Genomic DNA, 16,790 nt, shown 5'->3' on the forward strand with positions numbered 1-16,790 from the left:
CACAAGTATTCTGGAGCTCAAGCGCTTTCTTCGGCACTCGTTGATTGTACACAAATGTGGACTGGACGCTTGCTGCTGGATACACATTCACAGAGTGAGTACACGAGACACGCTGTATCTAATAACCTAGCGAGCTGACTACCTAGACAGCGATGTTATCCGCGTTTGATGCCAACACAAAAAAACTTTTTTCTACTCAAACGCTGAACGCGCACACGTCTGCTGTCTAGGTAAGTTAGTCTGCTCTCTAGGTTTTGAGACAGAGCCATATGTCAAGTTCAGTAAGTGCTTGTCGCTGTGGGTTCTCTCGCTGTACACTTTGATGGCATGTTTATCTTCTTCTCCATCACTTTTATGGACGGATTATTTCTCATAGTTCATCCTCTGTATGTATTAATCTTCGTGATGCAATCATTTCTTTACGATATCTCTTGAGGTTTGCTTTAAACTCGGCCTGCAAAATTGATGAAGTAGTGAGCTTTGCCAAAGATTTGAGTGAAATCGTGCCAGAGCTGAAAGCTGTAACGTTAGATAATGATATTTGACTTCCATTAAAAATACATTCTGTCCCTGAAGAAGCACTTGTGTGATTTACTTGTACACATAATGAGGGAGTTAATAAAGTTTGTAAACTGTAAATTATTTGGGCACTCAACCTTAGAATGAACTCTGGCTCTTCTTTAAAGTACAACAAGAACTGATGTCAAGCAGAGAATTTCCCCAGACTAAGTCAGAGAGCCTTGAAATTTCATTCAATAGAAGTAATTACAAAAAAACCCAGAGGGAAAAAAACGACACAACAAGGGCCAAATTAATTAAAAACACAATGGAGGAAAGAAAGAACTCACTTTAGCCGTTGACAAGGCTGATTTTTAACTGTACTGACAGTCTTGCCTTTTGAAGTAAAAAAAAAACAAAACCTCCCTCAACCAGTCTTTTTCTGTGTTGTGATAATGATAATTGTAAGGTGTTTACCCCTCAGAATCACCTTGTTAACAACTTAATAATTGTAATTATAGTAGCCTAATATATAATAATTTCACTCATAACATCTTTGTACATAATTGCACATTCTCAAAAGCAACTTATACAACAAGCACACACGTGTGACTTTCTTCTCTGGAACACAAATGGAGATTTTTAATTTTTTTCCATGTAGTTACAATCAGTGGGAACTTTCAAGGTTTTCCAGATTCAAAAATGATAAAAATCTAATTTAAGTAGACTATGACTTCTATGCCATAATCGAGGTCAAGTGATAATGTAGCTTTGTGTGAGGAATTGATTCGCTAATTGATCATTTTCCGCTGCAACTGTTTATTGATGCAATGAGTCGAACTTGAGAGTCAGACAAGTCAGATTTATGAATGATTTATTCAGAATGGTTTTGTGGACTCAATCAGCTGATTCATTGTATGTCTGCTTGCACCAATTTTCACCTGTCGGAATGAATCCAACGCAATTTACGGTTTATGAACCCTAAAAAAGTATGGTTCACATATCCGTTTACATGTGTTGTAGGCCTACATGCATTCCAAAAATAATTTTGTCTTGATGACATGGCTACTGTCTGAAAAGCTTTTTTTAGTAAATAGTATGTTCAGTCTCCTCCACTAAGCAGTTCATGAGATGTAAAAAAACATATGCACACATTCGTAAGGGGCAAAACGTATGTAAACGTGCGCATACTATGGAAGCTTGTTTCCGCCACAGAATAAAACATTTTAAAAGATAATTGCGACTTTTTATCTCACAATTGCGAGTTTACATCTCGCAATTCTGACTTTATTTCTCAGAATTGCGAGATATAAAGTCAGAATTGCGCGTTATAAAGTCAGAATTGCGAGATATAAAGTCAGAATTGCGTGTTATAAAGTCAGAATTGCGTGTTATAAAGTCAGAATTGCGTGTTATAAAGTCAGAATTGTGAGATATAAAGTCAGAATTGCGCGTTATAAAGTCAGAATTGTGAGATATAAAGTCAGAATTGCGAGATATAAAGTCAGAATTGCGTGAAATTCTGACTTTTTTTCTCGCAATTGCGACTTTATATCACGCAATTCTGACTTTATAACACGCAATTGGGAGATATAAAGTCGCAATTGCGTGTTATAAAGTCAGAATTGTGAGAAAAAAAAGAAAGAAAAAAAAGGTACGTCTTTTTTCCCCTTAGAATTGGACTTTATATCTCACAACTGTGAGTTTATATCCCACAATTCTGAGAAAAGATGTCAGAATTGCGAGATATAAACTCTCAATTATGTGTTATAAAGTCAGAATTGCGTGATATAAAGTCGCAATTGCGAGAAAAAAAGTCAGAATTCTGACTTTATAAGACGCAATTGCGACTTTATATCTCGCAATTCTGACTTTATAACACGCAATTCTGACTTTATATCTCGCAATTCTGACTTTATAACACGCAATTGCGACTTCATTTCACGCAATTCTGACTTTATATCTCGCAATTCTAAGAAATAAAGTCAGAATTGCGAGATGTAAACTCGCAATTGTGAGATAAAAAGTCGCAATTATCTTTTAAAATGTTTTATTCTGTGGCGGAAACAAGCTTCCATACACCGGGCATGTGTGTAAAGTATTTTTGAATCCAATTTAGAAAATGTTGATTGTATTATTTCAGGGCTACACCTCCCCTTTTCAGTCCAATAGAAATTTAATTTGGATTTGGATTTGGATTGATTGACATGTTTATATCAAGGCTTTTTTTTCAGTCCAATTTAGCCACCAGTCCAATTATAAATAGTTTATTTGCATACACGTAATCTGCCATTGATAATAAGACTTAAAGGAATACTCACCCTCAAACCATTCTAGGTGTTTGACTTTCTTCTTTCAGCCTAACACAATCAGAGTTATATTAAATAATATCCTGGCTCTTCACAGCTTTGTTATGCCATTAAATAGTGCTTTTAGTGTTTTTGAAGCTCCCAAAAGCACATCCATATCATAAAAGTAATCCCAGTGGGTTAATAAATGTAATGGCAATTACTATAATTATTGGCTTCTGGCAATGGTTGTAAGTTCCGTCGGAAGGGTGACCTCTGACCGCTTCGCTTCAGAAGGCATTTATTAACCCACTGGAGTTGTATGGATTGCTTTTATGATGGATGGACTCTGATTGTGATTGACTCTGATAACTCTGATTGTGTTCGGCTGAAATAAGAAAGTCATATACACCTAGGATGGCATAATTTTCATTTTTGGGTGAACTATTCCTTTAAATTCTTCACTCAATACTGGCTTCACATGACTTCAGAACTATTATAATAAAGTGCATGAGTCATATGAGCCAATTTTATGGGGCAATTATGGGGGTTTTGCATCCTTTTTTGAAGCTGGTAAAAAAATTACCACAACGATTCTTTAAACTGTCTCTTTTGTTTTCCACTGAAGAAAGAAAGTCATACAGGTTTTATTGGACATGAGGGTAAATAAATAATGACAAAATAATACAATAAATGATGAGTTTTCATTTATGGGTGCACTGCTCCTTTAAAGGAATAGTTCACTTCAAAATGAAAATTCTGTCATAATTTATTCCCCCTCAAGCTGTTTCAAACCTGTATGAGTTTCTTTCTTGTGCTGAACACAAAAGAAGATATTTTGAAGAATGTCGGTAACCAGACAGTTGATGTACCACATTGACTTCCATAGTAGGAAAAAAATACTATGGAAGTTAGTGAAGCCCATCAACTGTTTGGTTACCGACATTCTTCTTTTGTGTTCAGCACAAGAAAGAAATTCATACAGGTTTGAAACAACTTGAGGGTGAGTAAATGATGACAGAATTTTCATTTTGAAGTGAACCATTCCTTTAAGGCCCAACTGCTTGAGTTTGATTTTCTGTTGCAATGTCTTTTTGACCGCACTCTACTTTCATCAATAGTTTTGTGGGTGTCAGGTTGGATTAGCCCCTTTTAGTTGCTATGTTGATCCATTTTGTCAGAGTGTTAGGGATGCACCTCTCTGCCTTCATTGATCTGTTACTCTCAGTGGGATTGATCCAAGTAATGACATTTTGCACTGTGTGTTGAGTAAATAATTAAATATTTATCTTGCATATAAAGCTTGAAGTGTTGTCCTCTCAACCAGTGCTTTCATAATCAGCCAGGATAAGATATCTGCTTCAAGGACAGAATACAACAATCAATTAAATTCTCTTTCTGGCCGAGAAGCTTTAAACTTTCCAATTTATCATTTAAATGATAAATGGAAGAAGATAAATGATATAAAATACATATACAGTATTACAGTATAGTGTACATGTTCTGTCTACAAACGTTTGAGTGATTGAGGAAATGTTTGAGTGATTGAGGTTGTTCTCCCAACATTTGGGTGTACCTTTCGACCCACCTCGGCCATAAGGTCATGACTGAGAACATGGTCCACAATTGTGGCCCCTAGCCTATTTCATCAGAAACATGTCTACAATCTTTGATCTCTTCTACCTCTTCCACTGTTCTGCCTCCGTACCCTTCCACCTCTCATCCTTACTCCTCTTCTTCTTCCCGGCCTGTTGACCCTGTTTGTTTCCTTGTTCTTCTTCCATTGTCAGAATTTGTAACACTAGCTATGTTTCCATCCACACGTTTTTATCCGAATTAAGTGATATCGAATGAAAAATGCCTTATGGAAACAGTAAAATTCGATTGAATTTCATGAATAATCGACTCAAATGAAATACGTTCGGTCTCATCGGATTTTATCTTGATCGATATACGGCTTATGCGATAAACGCTGATGGAAACGTTATTTGAAGAATATCGTCGGGCATTTACGTGCATCTGCATCATCATAGCAATGTGATAGCGTCGTTGTTTTCTTATTATAGCTTGATATGTCGCTATCAGCTGGCACATAAACACTATTACAACTTGTGCAATATTGATCATTTGTTGGTAGATGGCGCGATCCATTTTGTCTAGCAAAACTTTGTTCGCAAATGTTTGCTTGAATGTTGTGCGATTCAGTGCGAAAATGAATGGAAACACCTTAAAATGTCTCAAATCAATTCGATATACCAATTTGATCGCAAAACAGCATGTGACGTCATTACGCACAGGTTTTTATTCGCTTTAAAGCCGTTGGATGGAAACACACTTTCACCAGCTTTATTCGCATGAGTTTTTTTTACCGAACTTCAGATAATTCGATTGACAAGTGGATGGAAACTTAGCTACTGTGTTGTGCATACTGTACATGCTTGCCAAATGAAGCTTCATGAGAACTTCATTTCATTTAATTTTATTGGAGGATAACCCCTTGAGATGGAACATCTCGTTTTCGAGGGGGTCCTCAAGATAGCACCAAACACACTCGCACATACTAAAGCTCTTCCTCACAACCAACCACCTCAACCTGTCCCACCTCTGTCCAAAGCGTATTCACATAAACAGTATAGTATGATATAAGATATTACAGGAGAGAACCATATTTGACGAAGCCACCAAAACAAACAAATATATAACCTACATATACATACATATACAAAAATACATACCTATATACACATACATACACATATGCACGCAAACATGCATGCATGCATGCATACATACATACCTACATACCACATACATACATACACATGTACACATACAATTGCACATATGCTCTCAAGCACACATACATACATAATCTCTTAGGGCATTAATGAGAGAGAAGGTGCATTAGTGAAAAAAAAAAAAATTAGATATATTTGGGACTGAAAAAAAGAGATGATCAAGGTGTCTCAGGCCAAGTTGACCTATATAGGACTAAATGTTGCTTCAAATAAAGAGGATAATTAAAAAAGATACATTTATAGACAAACTGAAACCAGTGTAGCTGTCGTCTGGCCTTTGGTGATAAGAGATTACTTTTGAAGCTCTTTTAGAGAACTGGTTGATCATTGGTCATCATAGCCCTGCACACCATCTAGCCCTTTACATTTCCCTTCATTAGTGAAATTCAGAATTCATCTCCGCAATTCATCAATTTAGGACACATTTACAAAAAAAAAGTCTACTAGAAATGTATAGAAAATATGCTTGACAGTTTATGACAACTAGTTGGAACTATTTTGTATTTAATGATTTATGCAATGAACTAGCCTAATGCCTAGATGTTTTTGAGGGGTAAGACTATTAAACAGGGCAACCATGCATTTTGATTAACATGACATAAGCAATTGATAATGTATGAAACAACAGACAATTGTTCATAATCTATTGCATTAATGCATTTGCAATTTGTTCAAAAGAATGAGAAACTGCTTTTATGATGTGTACAAGTGAGATGATGTAGTGTAAGTAGTTTTGAGAATTTCAGTTGTGATCTGAGAAATGTACCAAAGCGACTATGTCACAGAAAACCTGTGTGTTATGAAACAGTTGTGTACTCTCTATTAAAGCGCAAGTACACTTTTAAAAAAATATACTTTTTAAGATTTGAAGTACACTTCAAAATCAATTTTATAAAGGTTATTTTCTGAAATTATTAAAATAGACAGGTAATTATCACTGAATTATTCACTCAAGGGATTCATTCAAAAACACTCATTCATTCAGGAATTACACACTCCTAGTGTTGCTAGGAGGCATGCAGCGTTTGATTCTGTTTTGGCTTTATTATAATAAGCAAAAATACAAATGTAACTGCCAATATTGTCTAAAAGGTTACTCATGTTAGCTTTTGTTTATTGAGCAAAATCACACATGCGAGTTCCTGATCAGAATAATCTGCTGTGCAGACCAGTAATCTGGCTATGTGAGACTACCATGAGCTAAACTAGTAACATATTACAGGAGTAGAGCACAGGTAAATTAGATAGGAATAGTTAGTATTCACAGGACCGAGAGTTCATGTAGGCAAGACCGTGAAAGAAGGTGAGGCGATGGAACGTTTCTTCCAAGTTTTTATCTTGTATTTTAGACGTTAAATGGTCTATCGTGTTTTATTTTTCAGTGCATTACTTTATCTGTCATAATAGAAATAGAAATCTGCTAGAAACCTGTAGTAGAACATCTAATTTGCCAGATCTTCTACAGAGATGAAGAACTTTTTGTGTTGTCTTTTAATATGTTTTTATTTGTTTTCTCCTTCAGTTGATGAATCCAGCTTATTATAAACACGGCCATGGATGAGTTCGCTCCATTAGATTGCCTTTTGCCTTCAGGTAATTATTCATTTGAAACCCATTTAAATGTCTGAATGTATTTATTCTTGCCCATGCATGCATTTACACTTTGTCCAGAAGAACATAAACAGTTAATAAATATATCACAGAAGTGCAGCGCAGTTACAATTTGCCACTTTGCATGTTCACAGTTATTATAATGTGCTGTCTTACACGTTATAACTTAACTTTAATGAAAATCTTTTACTTTCAGTGTTTTTTTTATTCACTATGGCTGAGAAAAAGATTTTCAAAGAAATGAAATGGTTTCCTGTGTCCATCATTTCTGATTTTTATGCTTCTCCACAGTGTTTATTCAGGTGTAATACTTTTTTAGTCATTTACTTGGTTTGTAAATGTAATTGATAATAGCAAATTTCTGTTTTGCATATTTTATCACACAATGTGGGCTTCTGGGTGTGTTTTTATTAGATCTGTACATTTATTATTAGTTCTAAGAATAGATGAACCTAAAACTGTTTTAAACTGCTGTTTTCTTGGGCAAAAATCAGGAACTATTAAAACAAGCCAAATTAACACTGATTTATTTCCAAGTTCAGGCAATGCTGGATGTGGCTGTCTAGTTTTTTGCTTTTTAACAGGATTGTAGAAGCAGTTTGGCATTCAGCTAATGATTCCAGTCAAGTTAACTTTTTGCAGAGCCCCATTTAATCTGATAGCAGTCTACAGCAAAATAATAGATTTCTTATTCAAAATTATATCCCTCTCTGGGTAGGTGACCCATAAATACATGACCAGAAAGTAAGTAATCAGGTTCTAATGATTGGCCAAGAATTGCAGCCATGCTTTCAATATGTCTGTGACCGCCTGTGGTCATTACAGTAATGAATGCATTCTCAACGACTAACATCAGCTTATGTCCGGTTCCCTACACATTTTTGCTGGTAAAGTGGTGAAGGTCATTTTCAAATTCAGTAAAGTGTACAACTTTTGTTCCGTATTTTAAAACCTGTGTCCTATTCACAGACCGCACACAGTGCTGTTTAGCGAGACTGAAAAGGCCTTGTGCTGCGCTGTGAGAATTCTTAAAACATGCTCTCTATAAAAGGTTAGGCTCAGCCATTCTTACTGTAATTAGAATAAATTTTAGAAATGTTAAGAGCGGTTTTGGCTGTAGACTGCAGTGCAGTGTTATTATTATTATTACAGTATTATTATTATTGTACGATTACTTTTTTATGTGTTTTTGTTATTTTTATTAAAAATATATATATTAAAGTTTATAATTTTTTTATTTATTTTTAATATATGGATTTCAGTTTTAGATATTTTATTAATTCAATTTAAACTTATTTTATTTCTGTTGGTTTCCTAGGCAACATTTTAAATTTTCGTTTAAGTTTTTTAGTTTTGACTTTTTCATCTAATATTTATATTTTATAAATATTGGATGAAACAACACTGCTGCAGTGGTGGAGTGCGAAAGCCTGAAGAGGATTAGCATTATTACAGTGCGTGCCGTGCATATAGGCAATTCAATATTCTGATCATATTTTTTATTCAAGCACATTTTACCAATTCCAAACCACATCAATCTTACTAAATATTACTTTTCTATTTAATCATTTAGAAGTGATATAATTGAAAATGAGGGCTGGAAGTGAAAAATTATCAAGCAGGTTTTATTTTACAGGTAAAATGGGCCAAAAGGAGATTTAACTCGCACAAAGTAAAAAGCTATTAAATGCCCATGAGAAGGATGCAATACTATATAAATTTCAAAATTAAGGTATGACCATTGGACAAAAAAATTTTATTCGGTCAGCAGGTTCACAGAAAAACAGGTCAAGAAGAAAAGATATTAACTTCAAAAGACTTTAAGTAATAAGGCAAAGAATTAGGTGTGAAACCATCAGGAGCCCTAGGCTCCAGTGCCACCATTTTACAAAACTGTAACCTAGTCTCCAGAAGTACAAGGTGTCAGTTTCTCTGAGACTTTGCTAAGGAACAATTCTGAAATCCCCACAAGCTGAAGTGTTGTGAAATACATGAAGACTGATTGTTTTAAAGGCGTTATAGACAGGTTGACAGTGACTCTTGAGGGTCCAGCACCACTTCCTCTCGTATTTGAAGAATTGATCTTCCTGAATCTGGCAGTGAGTTTTTGGAGTTGATTTTAAGTCCATCTCCTTCCCTGAAAGGTTCGTCTTGCTCATTGTTAGTAGCAGTTCACACCGTGACTCCCTCGCCACCGCCGCTGTTGTCTGACTAGAACTGGTGCTTGTCCCTCAAGAGTCACTCTCAACCTATTTGTCCATAAAACTATTTTGAAAGTCAGTCTTCATCTATTTTATGACAATCAGCTTGTGATTCTTATTAAGTGTGTGTCATGTTTCAGAATTCCTTGCCTTAGCAAAATCTCAGAGAATCTGACACCTTGTACTTCTAGAGACTGCAGGTAGTTTGCAGTTCTGGAAAATGGAAGCTGTGGTGGAGACTAAGAATTAAAGGTGAAGAATTAAGTGTGAAACCACCAGAAACTCTTTCAAATCTTTTGCAGTTAACATCCATCATTTCTTCTCGACCTGTTTTTTCTGTGCCCCAATGAACATTTCTTGTCCAATGGTCACATCTTAATTTAGCATTTTCTATAGTATTTCATCCTTCTCGTGGGCATTTCATAGTTTTTGACTTTTCAATGTGAGTATAAGGCGTCTTCACTTCCTGCCCTCGTTAACAATTATATATCACTTCTAAATTATTATATTCAAAATTAATAGTAGTTATTAAAAAGTATGTGGTTTGGAATTGGTTAACTATAATTGGAAAACTATATTTTTAGAATATCGACTTGCCTATTAATTATGCACGCACTGTATATCTGTCTTATTTTCTGAGATCAAGAAATACAAACATTTTTTTATTGGAATCTCAACTTAAAAGTTGTTTTCTCTTGCTCCTAAAGTAGAGCTTATCTCTCCTGTAAAGAACTGGTTTTAGTGTATACTTGCTGTGCTTAATTTTCACACTGTTTTCCCATAAGGTCCACATACTCAAAAGATTTCGAGACAAAAGACTCATGAGAACAAAAATACCCTGGAATAGAAAGATGTGACTTTACACTTCTCAGATATGTTCTATATAGCCCTTCAGTGAAATGAAGACTGAAGACATGGCCTAGATTTTTGACCTAATCCAAAAATACGCCATTCTCAAGTCTCACCGTGTCCTTATGATCCTTCAATTCATACATATTCAATACATGTATGTTTAATGGAACTCTGTTTAGAATAAGAAATTGCGTTTCATGTCCTATTCATTCCAATTTGTGAACTAATCAAACCCAGCTTGTTTATATGTTGAATTGCAAATTTGTTGTATCCTAATGAACTTGTAGTAGGGCACCAAGGACATTTTCCACATTTGGTATATGATAATTTCTGTGTATTTCAATTGATAATTCCCAGAGAAGAATATTCAAATGTGGAAAATGTCCTTGGTGCCCTACTACAAGTGCATGCTGTCAAAAATGCAATTTACAGGAAGAGGAGATCTGTGACTGAAATGTGAAAAACCGATTTTGTGTAACTGGTGCAAAATACAGATGTTGTCCTTTCACCACTGCCTAGGGTGTTGCGATAGCTCTCATTATTTTATACACTGTTTTCGCACCTCTAGACCTTGATATTTACCCAGTCTGTTCCACAAGATGTGTTCTGTTCACGCCCACATCAGTATACTTGTGATTTATTCGGAGACAGTTTTGACACGTACACTTGTCATGTTTCCTCATCCTGTGATGTTGGAGATTCTTTTTCTAACAATGTGCAATAAAAACAATGCTGTAATGCTGACATATGTCCTTAATCCTGCCAGCATTTCGCCATGTAGAGACTTCAATTGTAGCATTGTGCTGTTTGGAGAAACATTTGATTAGATTCATGTTAGAATAACTATAATTATAAATGTGTGAGTGGCTTGGCTCTGAAATGTATCGCAATTAAATGTGTGAACCCATGCATTTTGTACTGGGAGGCCTTACAGGACATTATCTTGAAATATAAATAACACCAAATTATAGATTTACCAAATTATGTTGTTTTCTATGTAGTGTTTCAGGCTGTATAGTTGGATCAATATGTGACAGAAAGCTTATTATATGTTAGAACTGTGGTTTAGCGGTTAGATGCACTGCATGCACACATTGAGCTTTGATGCTGTGAGTTTGAGTTGGGCAAACCTGTATTGTTCTGAACCAACACTATCTCACGACCAATTCGTACGAATGATAAAAAGGTGGCTAATTCGTACGAATTCGTACGACCTCACTCGTACGAATTCGTACGACCTCACTCGTACGAATTTGTACGATTTGTCTAAACCCATGTGATGGGTAGGTTTAGGGGCGGGGTCAGGGGTTGGGCAATTCGTAAAATATTCGTACGAGTGAGGTCGTATGAATTCGTACGAATTAGCCACCTCGTAGAATGTGTACGTTTTCCCGTGAGATCAGGTTGTCTGAACCTGTTGGCACCTTTTCGTCCCATTATTTACCGTACTTTTCTAGTCACTGCTTCGTAAAACATTTTATTTATATAAAAATACAATGGAATTATAGGGTTCGCCTCTAACAAAAAATAAATAAAATAATATTTTACTACAAAAAGTGTAAGATTAAGAATTTATTTCATAGTACCCCTTTCCCATTTTCTTTCATTTATTTGTTTGTTTGTTTATTTATTTATGTAATAATTCATTTATTTAAAATCTGTTCTTTACTGACTATAATTGATTTCCTGTAGTATCACTAAGAATGAAAGTGAAATATATTTGTGTTATATAATATCTGTAAAATTAGCTGAAATTGATTTGTTAATATCACACAGTTTGCTTTAAATTGCTACACATAAAGCACATCTAGCAATTGCGAAAATGCATCAGAATTTGTGTTTAGGCAATTACCAAAGGGATTAGCCTGTATTATTATCACAGTGTATTATTATTACAGTTATTACTTTTGCTGTTTTCATTGGCTGCTTCTATTTATCTCACAAGATTAAACCAAATATTACAATGTGTTTTTCTCAGTGGCACACTGTAAATGAAAGAGACTACATCATAACCACAGGATGCTATTGAAATATGTCTGCCCATTAATGTTCACTTTTGTGTTCTTTCACCAGGAAAACAGAGGATTTGCTTGGTTATCCTAAATCAACCGTTGGATGAGCGGTACTTTCATGTACTGTGGAGTAAAGGTATTGATTTTGTGATGAATTTCACGCATCAGCCTTTGATTTGATGCTTGTCTGTACTTGTCTGGCTTGCTTTTGCAGTAGAGAATGGTGAGATAGCTGGCACAGAACTCTCTAGATAAGGTCAGACAGGCCTAATTGGTGAGATATAGAGGCGCTGTATGCTATAAACCATAATGCATTAGTCATCTTTTTGATCCCCCACTGCATGATGTATGATTACATAACTTTTTTGTTTTCTGTTTGTCTTTAGTGTTGTGTACTTTCAGGTACCTTTATTTGTTGATCCCAAACAATTTTCAATTGCAGCCGGATTTATAGCTCTTGTATTGAATTGTAGATCATGACTAGTTGTGTCTCGAATTATGTACTGTAATGTATTATACAATACGCACTTATATTATGCACTGTGTTCTCTCTTGTTGGAATTGACTGTGAACCAGTGTTGTTATTGTTAACTAAAACTATTAAAATGGTTTTCGTTCATTGAAATAAAGCTGATATTAAAAAAAATATAAATATTAGATCTAAAATTAACCATTGGCAACAAACTGAAAGAAAATGAGCTGAATCACTAAGATTACTACAACTGAAACTGAAAAAAAAAAATTAAAGCTGAATAGAAATATATATATAAAAAAAACACTAAATAAAATTGACAAGCCTGTAACAAAATTACTAAAACTTAAAATAAAATGAAAATATAAAATATTCAAAATATTGATAAATATAATAGTATATAAAAATACTAAAATAACACTGATGTGAACACACTACTTGCACTATTTATAATATAGTATAATGCATAAATATACAAAAAGGAATCAATTAAAAATGTAATCTAATTCATTTCACAATATTCTAATTAATTGACTGAATTTATTAATGTATTTTTGCTGTGAAACTTCCTTAACTGAAGACTATTCATTACATTAGACATTACAGTACTGAGGCAGATGACTAAATAATTGAAAAACATTTTTGAACATAAATTATTGAAAAACATTTTTAGCTAAGGTTTAGGGGGCATGATTAATTGCATTCATTTTCATATTGCGTTATGTTTTCGTAATTAATTGGACTCATTTTGTGCATTCATTTGATTGCCCTAGTTTTTACGTCCAGGATTTTTCACATGATTTTTAGGGCTAGCAAACCATTCAGCAGTAAAATATGTCAAGAAAATGATGAATCATTTGATGTAGACTCTTCTCTTAAGATAGTTGCCGGTTTGGTTCTATGCGGATGAGAGTTTGTTAACTATGTTGCATTAGTTTTTTTTTTCTCTCATTTAAAAACTCTTGATCATAACTCCCCTGCCATTGCATCAGAGCTGCTGTGCATGTTTCATGCAGCTTTGCTCTAGAGGCAAATCAGGTGGGCGATGAGTGCGTTGCTGGGAGCAGGGTGAGCTTATCCAGATGGTTTCCTTGAGGGACCGGGGCAGGGCGCGCCACCCCTCCTCCAGTGAGCCTCAGAAGTGCAGCCCTATGGGCCTGTGGCACCAGCAGCTCTCTATAGGGCTGGATGATCAAAGACTGCTCTTTGCAGATACCAACACATTTTTGGACTCTTTTCAAAACTGCCTTCAAAAGTTCACTTCTTTCTTAGTCCAGTTGTGTCATTAGTACTTAATTTAGAACCGGAAATGCTTTGTGTGGAAGTTACTAGTGGATTAGTAGATGCCATCAGAGTAGCTGCCATGCTTAATTCAAAACTAACGAAAACAAGGCTGCGAGGAAAGGAAATGCAGTTTGTTTGTTACCGGTTTGTTACCTGTGTGCCCATTATTGATCCTTCTGTACTTCTGTTACTCACAGCCTTGTTTTTGTTAGCTTCAATATAAAAATGCCAGTTACTCTGACTCAGGTCCATTTCTATTTTGTACACTACCATTGGGTTGGTAAGATTTATTTTTATTTTTTTGGAAGAAGCATTTATTTGATCAGTAATAGAGTAAAAACATTTTTATATTGTGAAATATTATTACAATTTGAAATAACTGATTTATTTTTTTCATATATTTAAAAATATGATTCCCTTTGATAGCAATTTTGATTAATTTTCTATTAATCAAAGAATCCTGAAAAAAATTATCACAGTTTCCACAAAAATATTTACAGAAGAGGATTAGGGCCAAGCAATAATAAAAAAATAAAACCATCTTGAGATTAAATTCATTATAATGCGAGATTAAACTTGTTAAATTTCGAGAAAAAAAGTCGAAATACAATCTTGAGAATAAAGTCGTTGTGTTTCGAGAAAAAAATTGTTGTGTTTCGAGAAAAAACTCGTTAAATTTCTAGAGAAAAAAACTCGAAATACAATCTTGAGAATAAACTCATTACATTTCGAGAATAAAGTCGTTGTGTTTCGAGAAAAAAAAAACGTTACATTTCGTGAGAATAAATAATCGTGAGAATAAACTCATTAAATTTCGAGAATAAAGTCTGTGTTTCGAAAAAAAAAGTCGAAATGAAATGTAGAGAATAACGCATTTGATCAGTGTTCATTGCATAGCCTACTGATAGAGGACATGGCAGAGTTGGATCACTTAGTCAAGCAATATTTTAGACTTTCTTTCAGTAACAAAGAATAGAACATTCTTAGGTCTAGGTCAGCTAGGTCTTTTTAGAAGAAAAAATCAGTCCAATTTGCGCGATGTACTCGCTTTTGTCCAACACGAAATTCATCGAGGTTTCGTGGTTTCCCAGGATACCATAAGACGCATTATTAAACTTGTTGATCCTCAAGGTGTGGAATTTCGACGAAGGAGACACTTGAGAAGACGCCAGTACACTTGCGCTGGTCCAAATGCACTCTGATAAATTAAAAATGAAAACCGTACGGCATTGCCATTAATGGCTGTATAGATGGTTACAGTCGTTACATTCTATGGATGGAGGCGTACACAACCAACAATGATTAATAATGTGTCTTATGGTATCCTGGGAAACCACGAAACCTCGATGAGGTTGATATCAGTAGGCTATGCAATGAACACTGATCGAATGCGTTATTCTCTACATTTCATTTCGACTTTTTTTTCTCAAAACACGACGACTTTATTATCGAAATGTAATGAGTTTATTCTCAAGATTGTATTTCGACTTTTTTCTCGAAATTTAACGAGTTTAATCTCGCATTATAATGACTTTAATCTCGAGATGGTTTTATTTTTTTATTATTGCTTGGCCCTAATCCTCTTCCGTAAATATTTTTGTGGAAACTGTGATAATTTTTTTCAGGATTCTTTGATTAATAGAAAAAACAGCATTTATTAGAATTTTTTTAAACAATGTACACTGTAAAAAATTTCTAACCCTCCCAAATCAAAAATGTCTAGTGACCGATAACATCTAAATTGGCCCAAGTGAAAATCTTGTTGCAATAGTCTGTTAACTTCTTCATTGTGAGAATTGGACCCTTAACTAAAGGGCAACACACACCAAATGATGTTAAGACCGAACAACTAAATGAGAGGGATGAACTTAAAACGATAAAGCAGACACAAACGAGGATAATTAAAGGAACACAGCTGACACAGATGAAATAATAATGACGGTTACCAAGGAGACAGCTGTGACAGGAATCTGAAAAAGACATGTAACAAATGACAACAAACTTGAAGGTTCATGAAAATGTTAAACGGAACACAATGTGACAAAGTGTTACCAAAAAATATTTTTGACCCCAAAGTTTTGAATGGTAGTGTAAAGCCAGAAGTTTCCCTCAGATAATTGGTATGAAACAAGTTGAAAATTCATTATTGATATGCCCAAATCAAATCTGTTTCATTTTTTAATTGGTGAATCCAAAGTTTCCAAACCACATCAGTCTTATTTTTAAGATGTATACTGTATATACAGGGTGGGCCATTTATATGGATACACCGTAATAACATGGGAATGGTTGGTGATATTAAAGTCCTGTTTGTGGCACATTAGTATATATTAGTACACACCACCCATCTTGAGGAGTTTGCCCCCTCACATATACTAATGTGCCACAAACAGGACTTTAATATCACCAACCATTCCCATGTTATTACGGTGTATCCATATAAATGGCCCACCCTGTATATTTTTTGCATTGTGTCTCAGTCAGAATGTTTACATTTATATTTTTATGAAGCTGTATTACACTCGTTTTTATTCACCCTATAGACATTCACTATGTTGTGAATGTAAATGAGTGTACGAGTCAGCGGTTTTGGATATGAATTTGTGTGTAAAATGTCACTTATGTTGTCTCACGCACCTTATTAGTTCAGCATTATGGTGAGTCATGCTACTGTAGACATGAGCAATGGCAAATCTTCCACACTTACACTCTTAGTTGTTGTACGAGAAAGTCTCTTGCCATTCTGCTAACATCATCAGTGATATTCATCACAC

General features: G+C 34.8%; 1 protein-coding gene across 4 annotated transcripts in view; it reads left to right on the forward strand.

Annotated features, from left to right (window-relative positions):
• tpk1 (thiamin pyrophosphokinase 1) overlaps positions 1-16,790 on the forward strand; it is a 62,032-nt gene continuing 45,242 nt past the window's right edge. Inside the window, exons 1-3 of one of the 4 annotated variants that reach the window (XM_084102242.1) lie at positions 1-94; positions 7,107-7,177; positions 12,322-12,396. In XM_084102242.1, the coding sequence (XP_083958368.1) occupies positions 7,138-7,177; positions 12,322-12,396 (115 nt within the window). In that variant the 5' untranslated portion in view covers positions 1-94; positions 7,107-7,137. Of the gene's footprint in view, positions 231-7,106; positions 7,178-12,321; positions 12,397-16,790 lie in introns of all 4 variants that reach the window. The other 3 variants (XM_084102244.1, XM_084102245.1, XM_084102243.1) reach the window with 3 other exon arrangements.

Source organism: Abramis brama, assembly GCF_963993115.1.
Source record: "Abramis brama genome assembly, chromosome: 24".
Lineage (NCBI taxonomy): Eukaryota > Metazoa > Chordata > Actinopteri > Cypriniformes > Leuciscidae > Abramis > Abramis brama.